The 14,389-nt window shown below is 34.9% G+C and overlaps 1 protein-coding gene across 1 annotated transcript; it reads left to right on the top strand.

The window, feature by feature from the left end:
* Positions 1 to 2,688: 2,688 nt before the first annotated feature.
* LOC142624511 (thioredoxin domain-containing protein PLP3B-like) lies at positions 2,689 to 7,768 on the top strand. Its single transcript, XM_075798097.1, has 9 exons — positions 2,689 to 2,909; positions 3,074 to 3,195; positions 6,153 to 6,227; positions 6,311 to 6,358; positions 6,463 to 6,605; positions 6,728 to 6,800; positions 6,970 to 7,031; positions 7,310 to 7,407; positions 7,478 to 7,768. Exons 2-9 carry the CDS (start codon positions 3,112 to 3,114, stop codon positions 7,585 to 7,587), a joined length of 693 nt encoding a protein of 230 aa, XP_075654212.1. The 5' UTR covers positions 2,689 to 2,909; positions 3,074 to 3,111; the 3' UTR covers positions 7,588 to 7,768.
* Positions 7,769 to 14,389: the final 6,621 nt, after the last annotated feature.

Genomic DNA, 14,389 nt, shown 5'->3' with positions numbered 1-14,389 from the left:
GAATTTAAGAACAATATAGCGTATCTTGATGTGGAGAAATTCAAAATAAAGATTAGAAGCACTTGGGAACACTTTTAATCTTCATTCCAATTCCACTTTACGCCCAAGATGTGTGGTCTCTCAATCAGTTTTTAAAGGGAGAATGAAAGTATGTCTCACTCTCACATACACACCGTTTTTTATATCCTTTATAAAAATTTTATATGTTTCTCCCTTTATAACTAACTGATTATTTAATTGGACTGGCCTATTGAGCCTTTCTAATTGGGTTTTAGTGTGTAGCTTGGAGTAGGACTAAAAAGGACCAATAAGACACTAGCTCCAATGGGCCTTGGGCTTTTCTGTCAACTCTTGACAAGTCCAAAGTTACCATTAATTATATTTGATACCATTATATAAATATAATTGCATTATAGACCTTATTAATAAATTATATCCCAAGACTTTATTATACATGCAACCCCTTCATAAAATATTCGTAGTAATACAAAGTCATAAATGTAGACTGCCACTTTTTAAATTACTGCATCTTATCCTTGAGTACCCGGTTTAATCCTTTTAAAGTTATTCATTATATATTTATGAAATCCAATTTCATAAATATATACTTTAGTAATTTCTTACCAAAGTGGTTAGGCCTAACACTCTGAATAACTGAACCCATTAAACTTATCTCAAAAGAATATTTTATATCTCTGTTAAGAGATTATGAATTCCATCTTGAGAATATATATCCCATCAAAACTAAATGTGGCTACCCAACATACTGAGGTTTTGACCGTTACTTTAGATCTCACTCCTAATATATCAAAGCAACTTACACCTCATAATCAGGTCCATTATTCTCTCAGGATTAAGAGTTTATGCAAATAAAAGTCGTGAGATTTATTATTCATTTGACAGTCGTTAGGAAAATAATAAATCTCACAGCGGTCCAGTTCAATATGTCTTAACTCTTAAAACATATTAACATATCAACTAGAATTCTCCACTTCCATGATCAAGACAAATCATCTTAGTTGATACGTTATAGTCTTCGCAAATGAAATGCCCAATTTCATCACCGATTACGAACTATAAATTCTGAGTTTACAAAGAACTTGTGATTTATATCTTTGTGACTTTTCACATAAATCACATACTATGCATCTCATGGACTATATAATAATGTCCTAATATTCATGTTACCATTATTTTAGATAATAATAAAACAACTTTATTAAACACGACATTAAGTCATACATAATGTTATACATAGCATCATACAATAGAATTTAAGGGCACAAATCCTAACAGTTATATATAAACATGGAAATTATATATATTCAGTAATTGATGCCATTCAATAAAGACTCTTAGTTTCTATATATTGTTACAAATAAATCATGGCAGCACAAATGTGTTCTTTCTTGTGAAGTTACATTACTTACATACTAATCGTTAAGCTAGAAAGAGTCTTCCTATCATAAATAAATAATGACATTGGCTTATGTAGGCATTAAACTGCTCTCAAACTGCTCTCAGGCTGTTTCTATTTAACAAGGAAATTGTGTTAATGGATATTGGTAAGGCCGACTATTTGTCTGGGCTAATGGTATTCAATGAGGTAGTTGATTAATGGTTACTCTCAATGGCTTGATATGCGTGATCAAATATGGATTCTTGGAAAATTATTGCATAGTTTCAAAGTACAATAATGTTGTACTCCTTTCTCTCAAATGGATGATGAGTTTTATTGTTAATGTGATCTATTATTATATGATAGAAGAAAGAATGTTATTATTGTACTCCCAGAGTGTTGTATGACTTGTATTTCTTGCATTTTCGGTCTCACAATGAGGATTAAGGAATCCCACATCATTTCATGACCATTTTTAAACTTCTTGGATGATATAAATATAATTCCATCATCACCTTTGAGTTTATAATTTTCAGTTCTACCTTACTTTTAGTCTATAACCTATTAATCTTCTACATTGATTTGTTGAACCGTGTGCCTTACCAATTCATCCAACGACCAATTGGTGAAGGATGAGGGGGCACAAATCTTTTATAGCATTTGATCGCAGACCAAGCCCATTAGTATTGGAGCAAATTGTGAATTGCCTCACAATCCCTCCCTCACAATGCGGCTCCAATGACTCGAATCTATGACCGGGCTCTAATACCGCTTGTCGGACCTCGTGCCTTACCAATCCATCCAACAACTAATTGATGAAGGATGAGGGGGCACAAATCTTTTATAGCATTTGATCGCAGACCAAGCCCATTAGTATTGGAGCAAATTGTGAATTGCCTCACAGATTCTATTTCCATCAATCGTACCAAGATTGTTTGTGGGATGTTGTGCTTAACAAGTATAAGGCTCGGTTCTTGGTTTCTGTATATGAACAACTTTGGCAGAACCATTTATAATAAATTTCACAAATGCTGAGTTGACAAATTATCATTGATTATAATATGAACCCGCCACTAAAACTACTTTATTATCTACCCTTAACAAATTACCACCTTAAAGAGCTCAAACAATCTTGCAAATCTATTGTGAAATATGTTGTGTCACTTGACTTTATTATTTCATTATTTTCTCTCTAAATAAAATTTTCCAAATCCAAGATAGGGAAACCCTAGGCCTGATCCTCGGCCTTTACATTATGTTGAAATGGTTCAAACTTCGGCCCAGACCCAGGTTTTGTTTTTCTCAATTCCCCCCTCAGTCAGTATACCGAAATTTCTCCACAAAAAAAAAAAAAAAAAAAAACGCACCGTTTTGTTTTTTGGGTGGTTGTGGTTTACAGGTTCCCAATTCCCAATTCTCAGTTCTCTCTCTTCTTTGAAATTTGAAAGCAGTGAAGCTGAAGAAGAAGCCCCTGGGAGAAAGAAAAAAACCGTTTCACCAACTCTAAAAGGTAGAGTCTTCCATTTCCAGATCTCTAAAGTTCTTAACTTTTTTTTTTTTTAATTTTAATTTCATATAGTTCCGTTCAAAACAATTTCCAAAAATATGTTTATAATGCTAAGATCTCATACTTCTCTGATCTCAATTCTGATATGCTTTTTAAAAATCTTTCAGAAAGAGAGAGAGAGAGAGAAAAATAAAAAATTAGCGAGATGGATCCGGATGCAGTGAAATCGACTCTGAGTAACTTAGCATTTGGAAATGTTATGGCCGCCGCTGCTCGTGATTACCAAAAGGTGTGTGTGTGTGTGTTCTCCTCTTCAATTCACCTTGCAATTTTTTTTATCATCAGATCCATCTTTGTTCTGTTATTGTTGTATTTGTATTTGTACTTTTTTGGGACAGATTTATTTCATCAGGCTAGAAATTTTTGAATTCTCATAATTAAGTAAAAGCATCAGGTATCTTTATTGTTTTACAATTATGGGAATTAAGTCTGTTAGAACTTAAAGTTCCCAAAATAATTTTTTTTGATAAGTAAGAATGATATATATACGAAGGTTACTCTATGCCTGAAAAACACATAGCAACCCAAAAATACAAGAAAAAGAAAACAAAGAGAAACAAGAGAGAAAACCAAACAACAGAGAAATTACAAAAAGAGAAGGGAACAAAGAAAAGAAGGGAGGGAATCACTAGACGTGAGTCTCCATGCCCGAGACCAATCAAATAGAGTTCCACAAAAAGAAGCAAGCAACTGATCCCTAGAGCTATCTAAATCCTCAAAAGTTCTCCGGTTCCGCTCCTTCCAAATACACCAAAGGATGCACAACGGGACTAAATTCCAGATCTGAGACGAATGCTTCCCCAACCAATTCCACCATCCAAAAAGCAAGTCTGGAACCGAACTAGGCATAACCCAACCCAAGCCAAGCCAAAAGTTATAAAAACAAAGCTCCATAACCGATAGGCCACCTCACAATGAAGAAGAAGGTGATCTACCGTCTCTCCACCATGGCGGCACATAATGCACCAATCCACAAAAACCAATCTCCTCAATCTCAGATTGTCACCCGTTAGGATCTTATTCCAAGTTATGCACCAAACAAAAAAAGAAACTTGCCTAGGGCCTTAACTCTCCAAATAGCTTTCCAAGGAAAGATAGTTGAAGGAGAATTTCTTAATTTGTAATAGTACGACCGGATGTCAAAAGCCCCATTACGCTTCAATTTCCAGCTCATCCGGTCACCAACATCCATAGGAGGGATTATAGCACCCAACATACGAAGAAACTGCAGCCCTTCATCCATCTCCCAATCATTAAAAAATCTACTAAACCGAACATTCCAAGATCTTCTATCCTCCGCCCCCTGCCTATGCAAAGAAGCTTCAACAGAAGCCTCCTTATCAATGGCAATGCCATACAGCCTAGGAAAAGCCAACTCGAAAAGGTTGATCCCCATATCACCCATCCCGCCAAAACCTCACCCTATTCCCCAACCCAACCACAAATTGACAATTTACCTGAAATCCTCCCAACCCATACGGATGCTTCTCCACAAACCACACCCATGAGCTCCTACCCAAGCTTGAGGTCCATCCCCCCCACTCTTCCCCATATTTTGAAGCTACTACCCGCCTCCATAAACGACCCTCTTCCTTACCAAACCGCCACAACCATTTCCCCAATAGAGCCTTATTAAAGGTAGTGAGTTTCCTTATCCCTAAGCCACCATTGGCTATAGGCGCACAAACTTTGTCCCATCCTACCAAGTGAATCTTGCTATCTCCCCACAGGAAATCCCTTTGCATCTTTTCAATTTTATTAGCCACATGAGTAGGAATAGAGAACAACGATAGAAAGTAAGTCGGAAGACTAGAAAGCGTACTCTTGAGTAATATCAAACGACCCCCCTTAGACAAGTACAACTTCTTCCATCCAGATAATTTCCGGTTAATACTTTCCAAAATTGTGTTCCAAATTGAAGGGGAGTTGTGAGGAGCCCCCAGCGGCATGCCAAGATACAACATAGGTAAAGATCCAACTCTGCAGCCCAATATATCTGCCAGAGCATGCACATCACCAACCTCCCCTATAGGAACCATTTCGCTCTTATGCACATTGACCTTCAAACCTGTTACCGCCTGAAAACTAAGGAGCAACAACCGAATATGAAGAATTTGCTCCACATTTGCATCACAAAAGAGTATAGTATCATCTGCAAATAATAGATGTGAAACACGTTCCCCACCATCCCTCCTACCCTCAAAATTAAAACCACGGATCAAGCCAGCTCCCTCCATTCTTCTCAACATCCTACTAAGCACCTCCATCAAGATCAAAAATAGCATAGGAGATAGCGGATCCCCCTGTCTTAAACCCCTTGAGCTACCAAAGAAATCAGCTGGGGACCCATTAATCAAAACAGAGAACTGAATTGTGGATATACAAGAACGGATCCACTTACACCACTTCACTCCAAAACCCATCCTGTTCAGCAAATACAACAAAGCCTCCCAATTCACATGATCGTAGGCTTTCTCCATATCGAGCTTACAAATGACTCCAGGGACCCTACTCTTCCCACGACTATCCACACACTCATTCGCAATGAGAACCGAGTCAAGGATTTGTCTTCCACCCACAAAGCTATTTTGATTCTCAGAAATCAATTGATCTAAAACTACTCTCAAGCGATTAAGGGAGTTGTATAAAAATCTTAGCTTTCCCTGTCTAGCTCACCAATTCTCTGTTAATAGCTTTTCAATCTAGAATTTAAGAAGCAAGTGAATCCTTGATGCTCCATTGGAAACACAAGAATGCTACTTTTCTTTCTAAGCGTCTGTTTCCGATTGCAATGTTAGATTTTAGTCTTTAAATAAAATGCCCACTTTTTTTTTTTTTTTTGAAAAATTGATTCCTTTGGACTTTTTGTATGTCACCCTATATTATACCGTTGCTTAGCAGAATGTAAAGATCTTTATGCGGTCCTCATAAGTCAAGAAGTATATCTATCCATTCGGGTTTTTTAACATTTCAATGTGCTATCATTGTTTCTGGTTGAAGTGGGCTATAAGTAGTTTAGTTAATCTAAAAAATGTGTTTGCCAGGTTAAATAATACTTTCCTTGTGATTTAGAATGACTAATAACATGATTTAAGAATGTAGTGTTTGATTCTTACAGTTAGCGAGCAACATAGCTTCGGTTGCCAATTGTTATGTTGTCTCATGTGTACTTAAATAATCTTACAGGAATTGCTTGCTCAAGGGAAGTCACAGGCATCAAGTTCTGTCAACCAGGAGGTCGACCTTGATGAGCTGATGGACGTAAGTTATATAGTAATTCATGCATTTAGCATATTAATGCAATTGTTTCTATTTAAAGGTGTACTTGTATTGGGTGATATTAGGATCCCGAGCTGGAAAAATTGCATGCTGATAGGATTGCATCTCTCAAGGTTAGAATGTTGAATTTATTTTCCCCCTAAACTGACCTAGATGCATTATGATGTATAGATTTGGAGTAAGCATTCTATATTTATGATAGGATTTATTTGAATAGAAAGAAGCTGAGAAGCGAGAAGCATTAAAGAAGCAAGGGCATGGAGAATACAGGGAGGTTACTGAGGGGGATTTCTTGGGTGAAGTTACTGGTAGTGAAAAAGTGATTTGTCATTTCTACCATCAGGAGTTTTATCGCTGCAAGTAAAGCATTTACTTTAATCTTATTCTCTCTCTCTCTCTCTCTCTCTCTCTCTCTCTCATGTACACACATGAATGTCTGAATTACCAAATTTTTGGTGTTAATGTCAAATGGATTTTGTTAGGATTGTGGATAAGCATTTGAAAACCCTTGCACTAAGGCATGTTGATACAAAGTTCATCAAGTTGGATGCGGAGGTCAGTATACATGAGTTTTTTCAGTTAATATGATTCAATAGATAAATCTTTTGGTATTTTACTCAATTTGAGCATATCTGATTTCAATATCAGAATTTGGGGATTCATTTATTGCTAAACTTTGATCATTCAAGATGAAATTGAAAGCATTATTGAAAATGAAATGCAGAATGCACCCTTCTTTGTTGCTAAACTAGGAGTCAAGACTTTGCCATGTGTCATTCTTTTCAGGTAAGGCCATATTTGTTGTCCTTTAATTGTTACCAAAAGAAGTTGGAAGTTGTGAAAAGAGAGCTCTCATAAGATTCTGGACTTCTTTTGTTTTTTAATTTTATAATGATAATGACATATAATTGGTGGTATTTGCCTGGATGTAGCCCAGACAAGCATAACTTGATCATTAGCCTAAGGTTATCAGTGCTGATATGCCTCATGTTTATTTCATGACCTTTAGATTATGCTGCATTTTTTTTGCATCATTTGATTATTGTCACAATGTTTACTTTCAGAAAAGGAATTGCAGTAGATAGGCTGGTTGGGTTTCAAGATCTGGGAGGAAAAGATGATTTTTCCACAAAGACGCTTGAGGCCCTACTAATAAAGAAAGGTAATGCTTTGTCCAGTGTGTTTTGCATTTCTTAGCTTGTCACAATATTCTCTCAACTATCATTGTACAGGTATTCTTATTGAGAAGAAAGAAGATGCAGATGCGGAGGATGATGGTAATCATGAAAATAGGCGCAGGACAGTGAGATCCTCTTTGAATCCTGATTCTGATTCTGACTGAAAAATGGAAGAACTGCAAATTTTCTATCTGGATTCTTAGTTCAAGTCACTTGGGAAGGCCTGGGGTGGGGGAAGGATCCTAGATATTGAGAGAATTTGAGATGCTTTTTAAATGCATGCTTGTGTTGTTGTATTCACTTCCGCTTCATGTGAATTTATTCCAGCATGTTCTTTTTGCACAATGATTACTCACTAGGCACTTTGGCCATTTATATCAATTGTTGAGCCCCTATGGAGAAATGAGGCACCAATTTTGCACAAAACCAAATATCTGGAATCAAACCCTAGGTTACCATTCCAGAAATGCCTTGTTTGTCTGACTGACTAAACAACTCGATGGCAAGTAATGCAACTTTATCTAAAGCCCATATTGATGGTTTGAGAGTCCCCCCAAGACAGGAATAAGTTTATTGGTGATAGATTCTAATTATTATGGTTCTATTGATGAATTGATTGAGATTCCTATCTAGACTACCTTATTTTCTCTACGCATGCCACAGTTGTTCAAACTTAAAACTGCAGTCCAAATTGTAGGATCGCACAATCCTATGAGAACTTTCCCGAAACAATTAGAATCTCATTCGAGTAGCAAGAAACTCGGAATCACTTTCTTTGGAATCTAATGATTATTTAGCATAGAAATTAGGGGTGTATAGCCCACCTATCAAAACATACCTGATCCAACCCAAAACATTGGGTTAGGTCAGGTTTTAGGGGTTGGTGGGTTAGGTTGGGTTGTGAAATTTGTTTTTACAATAGGTCAGGTTAGGTTTAGGTCATAAGACTCGTAAATCCATCTAACCTGACCTAACTCACGTATATTTAATATATATTTAAAATTTAAAAAAATATTATACAATTTTGTTATTTACTTTTTTACCTCTCTTCCTAAATAAAATTCAAACCCTAAGTTTTCCTCATATAATTTGTGTTGATTTGGTATTATGCTTTGGATTATTTGGTTATAAAGTTGCACTTATTTGTAGTGGTGTTCTAATTCTTCATTTAATATTAGTAATAGTAATTAAAATAAATAATTTGTCCAACTTGTATGGGTCCAACTCGATCCATGTGGGTTTGGTTGGAGTTTTTTTTAACCCACCATGGTGGGTTGAGTTGAAAGAATTCCTCATTTCGATCCAATCCAATCTATGCATCCCTAATAGAAATTCCCTATCATTTTTTTTTCTTTTCTCTTCATTTAAAAACAGGATTTTACTATCCTTGATTTAACCCATAAAACCTTTCCATCAATCATCGGTAGGACTCAATTTGATCAACTTTGTGCCTTACTTAGTATCCTTTTCATGTTAGAATTGAGTTTATAAGAGCATCTACTTTGGTGGAGTTAAAAATTTAGCTATTTGGCACCTACAAAAGTTACTTTATCTATTTTACTTCTTCACACCCAACATTAATGGATCTATATTTTTAGCTATTTGATTAAAATAATACAAATAACTTATTAGAATAATAATAAAAACATCCACTACAAACTTCAGTAACCAACCATAACCACCTCCACCATCAAGCCACAACCAACACCACCAATCCACAATAGGAAAAAAAAAATTAAAATAAAATAAAATAAAATAAAATAAAAGCAACCAAGCAGCCCGATCTACCCACACAACTACCACCACCGCCACCATAGTAGCCCACAGTAGGAAAAAAAAAAAAAAAAAAAAACCGAGATGGGTCTTCGGCATGGGTCGGCAGCGTAGGCAAGATAGGTCAAAGCCATCATTACCGTCAACGAGAAGTAGGATCTGCCGATGTAGGCATTGTTGTTCCATACGTCACCAGGTGGAGTCATTGGAATGTCGAGGACTTAGTTGTTTGCTATCGTGTCGAGTCTCGGGTTGCTCATTCACCACGTCGTCCATGTCTGTGCCTCCACCGAAAAGAATTTAAGGGAAAATTTTGAGAAGAAAGAGAGAAAGTTTTGAGAAAAGAAAAGAGCAAAGAAAATGAAAGAGTAGAGAAAATGAGGGAGACGGATCAACAGCGATGAAAGGAAAGAAAGAGAAAAAGATAAAGAAAAGAAGAAAGAAAAAAAAAATCACTAAGAGCACTAGCATTGGTAGTGCTATAAAGCTCTATTGCTATTTTTAGCACCACCAAATGCAAAAATAAAGCTCCATTAGTGGAGCTATAGCCAAATTCTTTGGCTTCTTTGCTACAGTGCTAAAGATAGCTGTGCACTGTAGCTCAAAGGAAGATAATTGTGCGCTATATCTTAAAGGTAAAATAAAATAAATAAATAAATAATTTATTCTGCGTTCACACTACTTTAATTATATTAACGATTTCTTTTCTTTATTTTTTTTCTCTTCCTTTCCTTTCATATTTGTTCATTTGTCTCTCTCATTTTCTCTACTCTTTCATTTTCTTTGCTCTTTTCTTTTCTCAGAGCTTTCTCTCTTACTTTTCCCTCAAATTCTTTTCGGTGGAGGCACAAACATGGACGACTCGATGAATGAGCAACTTGAGACTCGACACAACGGCAAACGACTAAGTCTTCGACATTCTGGCAACTCCGCTTGGCGACGTACGGAACAACAACACCTACACCAGCGGATCCTACTTCTTGTCAACGGTAACGACAGCTCTAACCCATCTCGCCCACGCCGCTGACCCACGCCGCAAACCTATCTTGCCCATGCTGCCAACCCATGCCGTAGACCCATCTCAGGCTGCTTGGTTTTTTTTTTGTGGTAATTACACTAAACTCACTTGTGGTTTGGCCCGAAATCACTTTGCCTACTCGTGATTTGAAAAGTGTTACTTAGCCCACCTGAGATATGTTTCGTTTGTTTTTTGTAACCCACCTCTGTTCAAATTAGGGGTAAATAAGTATTTTTGCTCAAATTTTATGTTCCTCTCCTTCCAAAACAAAAAATAGCACAAAAATGCAAGAGAGACAAGATCAAAAAGGGAGGGTTTTGAAACCTTCCCTGGATCTTTCAAAAAAAGAAAAATCCACCTCCCTCATAACTTGTTTATATCCTGAAAAATCTATCAACCTCACCGTACAAATACAATCAATCTCAATCTCTCTTCCTTTATACTTCTCTCTCTCTTCTTCAACACTCAGATCTACAAACATCTTCAAAGCTCAAAAAAGCTATGGCCATGTGCAATGGTGCTATCTATGATCTCTCATTATTTCTTCTAATGTTAGCTTTTTCCCAACGTTTCTTCCTTTTAGATTCAACAACAGACCCAGCAAATATTAAGGTTCTCAAAGATTTGAAAAATGGTCTCAACCCAAAGTCCATTGTACCTGGTTCTTATCTAAGTTCACGAGACTTTTCATTGGACCCATGTGACCACATCTTTAACAACCACTTCAAGTGCGGTTCCAAATGTGATCGAGTTGTCTCCGGCTCATTTCGAGTCACCGAGATCACTCTTGACTCAGCGGGTTACTCAGGTTCACTCACTTACACTACTTGGTCACTCCCTTACTTACAAACCCTCAAAATTTCAAAGAATTAGTTCTCGAGCTCAATTCCAAATTCAGGTGAGTTAAGTAACACTTTTCAAACCACAGCTAGGCAAAGTGATTTTCGCCCAAACCACAGGTGGGTTATGTGTAATTACCCCCTTTTTTTTTCCTCTGCTTTAGGCTGCTGTGGTTGTGGTGGTGGTGGTTGTGTGGGTAGATCAGGCTACTTGGTTGTTGTTTTTTTCTTGCTATGGACTGGTGGTGGTGGTGGTTGTTGTGGGTGTGGTGGTGGCTGATGGTGGAGGTAGTTGTGCATGGTTGGTTATTGAAGTTTGTGGCAGATGTTTTTATTATTATTCTAATGAGTTATTTATATTATTTTAATCAAATAGCTAAAAATATAGATCTATTGACGTTAAGTGTGAAGAGGTAAAATAAATAAAATGACTTTTGTAGATGCCAAATAGCTAAATTTTTAGCTCTATCAATGTAGATGCTCTAAAATAATTAAAGCAATGTGAATGCGAAATAAAAAAAAATTTAAAAAAAAAATTTTTGAGCTACAGTGCACAACTAAAGATAGTTGTGCACCGTAGCAAAGAAGGCAGAAATTTTGGCTATAGCTCCATCAATGGAGCTTGATTTTTGTATTTGGTGGTGCTATAAGCTAAAAATAGCAATATAGCTTTTTAGCATCACCAATACTAGTGCTTTAACTCATCATGTTAGAATCATGATGAAGTCTATAACTAATGGCATGACAAATTGACAACGCAAATATTGGTAATATGTGAGATGACTAAACAAGAATTAAATATGTTAAAAAGTGTCTTACTTGACAATGAGTTGAGTTGAGTTCGATTCTAGATCATACTCAGTTTAGAATAAAAATTATCCAAATTTAAAACTAGCTAGCCACTATATTTTATGCCCAAATTAGTGCAATTTAACACAACCTATAGAAAAAGTTAATTTACAACCATTCAAATCAAATATATTTAAATTACAACCAAAATAGAAAAAATATTCTACAAACATTCACAAAATCCGAAGTAATTTTTTAGTGATCCGACCTTCTTTTACTATATAACCAAGAATTATATGAAAATTGAAAATGTTATTTTAAGTATTAAGTATATAATCTAAATTAAACAAAAACAAAAAGTCACTTTTAATATAAAATCATACCTAAAAAGGAAAAGCTTATTTTTAGGTTAATATATCTTCTTTTTATCCTCAAAATGTAAAATTAAAAAATATCCAAAATTTACCCTTAATTCAATTAGGAAAAGGTTTTTATGCCGACTTGAATTACAAGAATTTTTATGTAACCTACCAGGGACATAGCTACCTTTGGCATTCCCCCCCCCCCCCCCCCCCAATTTTTTTATAAATATATTATTATATATATGTGTATTAATTTTGACAATTTTGTTCTATAAAATTACATTTTTTTCCTAAAACAATATCATTGATTTTTTTAAGAGTAATGCTATACTCACAAACTTTTTTACAACATTTAACTGTTTTGGTATCAAATTCTTTTTGGTTCGCACATGGACTTACCACTCACATCATTTTTTTACGTACTAGTAACTACTTATCACATCAATAATTTAAAAAAAAAAATTTGTAGCGCTAATATTTTTCTTATTTTAGTGACCATGAAAAAAAAATTTATAGATCTAAAATCTAAAACAAAACATACAAGCCCAAAAAAAAAAAAAAAAGCTCAATAACAAAAAATACAAATAGTAAAACTAAAAAAAAAAAATTAAGCTCAATTAACCAATTTTATTTAAAATAAACAACCCTGCCCTTTAAAAAATTCTAAACAAAAATAATTTTGTTCTAACCAACAAAAAAAAAAAAAAATCTCAACAACTAAGTAGTAGCAGAGTCAAAAGTTGAAATCGTTGTACACAACCAATAGTAAAACCGCTCCCCTTAACTCAAAATTCTAACTCCGTCCCTGTATCCCACTATATGGTGGTTAAAAAAAATTCATACACATATACTTATAGTCACATGACATTTTTAATGAGTTTTGTAACTTACTAAATAATACATAATACATACTAGTCTCATCATACACACTTTGCACGTGCAATGAAGCTCTTTTTATTTTAATTTGAGTTTAATATAATTCTTCAATTTTAATTTATCTATTATTAGTGAGGTTATATTAGATAAAATTTTTAAGAAACTAAAATGGAGTAAAATGCCAAGTTTAGTGTGTGCTAGTTTTTAAGGAAAAAAAAGTGTTAAATGTGTGTGAAATATATATAAATAGAGAGTATGCTAATTTTCAGGATAAAAGTTTCTTAGTTTTTTTTTTTTTTTGAATTTTGTTGGATAACAATTTTAATCCTATTTTTTATATTTAAGAATAAGAATTATTAAATTAAATTAGAGGTATTTTTGACATTTTTAAAGTATAATTAATTTTGTGAATTCTCATAATATAAACTTTCTAATAATTCAATTAAAAGAAATATAATAACAGAAGAGACAGAATTTGGGCGGGAAACAGAATAGAGACGTTGAAGGGGCTGTTAGATCCGTTAGGATTTGAATGGAACGGCCTCGCATGTCGGTACTTCTCTCTCTGTATATCTCATACCAATTTTTAGATTACAACCAAATGGCGTTGAAGTTGAGACTCGGTCGAGAGAGCATATTCTCCCTCTCTCTCTCTTTCTCTCCGCAAATTTCTATGGACGTTCACATCCTCACAATTACTTCTCTTCTTTTACGCTTTTTTACTTATTTTTCCCTTCCCCCACAAACCCTCCCTTTCCTTATTCAAAGGTAAATTATTTTTTCTCTCTCTCCCTGTAAATTTTGGGTTTCGGATTTTAACTTCTCTCTTTTTGGTATTTATTTTTTGCTGATAAAAATTATGGGTTTGGAAATGTGTAAAATCTAAAATGTGCAGGCATTTTGGCGAGAAGCTTAGGTGTTCTGGCATGAGCGGTTGATTTGTTTTTGTTTTTTTTATTTATTATTATTATTTTTTTTTTTTTGCCATCTATCAAAGCCGATCACACAAATTACCAAAATGAGTGTCACCATGTCTGGAACAATTTCTCCCAAACCAGGTTATCCAATTCTATTCAATCTTTACATATGTATCTCAGTCTTTTTTAGCGTTAATACTTTGTCTAGTTCCCATGATTGCACATTATTGACCTTAAATAAATAAATGTTGCGAATATAATATTTTTCACAATTGTTGATGTGACCTATTTTAATAGTTTAAACTTTTGAAACAATTAGTAATTTATTATTGTATTAGGGTAGGAGATCCTAGGTTGAAACCATGTCTTCTTCTTACCTCCTGTTTTAAAAA

Source organism: Castanea sativa, chromosome 2, assembly GCF_040712315.1.
Source record: "Castanea sativa cultivar Marrone di Chiusa Pesio chromosome 2, ASM4071231v1".
NCBI lineage: Eukaryota > Viridiplantae > Streptophyta > Magnoliopsida > Fagales > Fagaceae > Castanea > Castanea sativa.
This window is presented reverse-complemented; position numbering and strand designations above follow the sequence as displayed.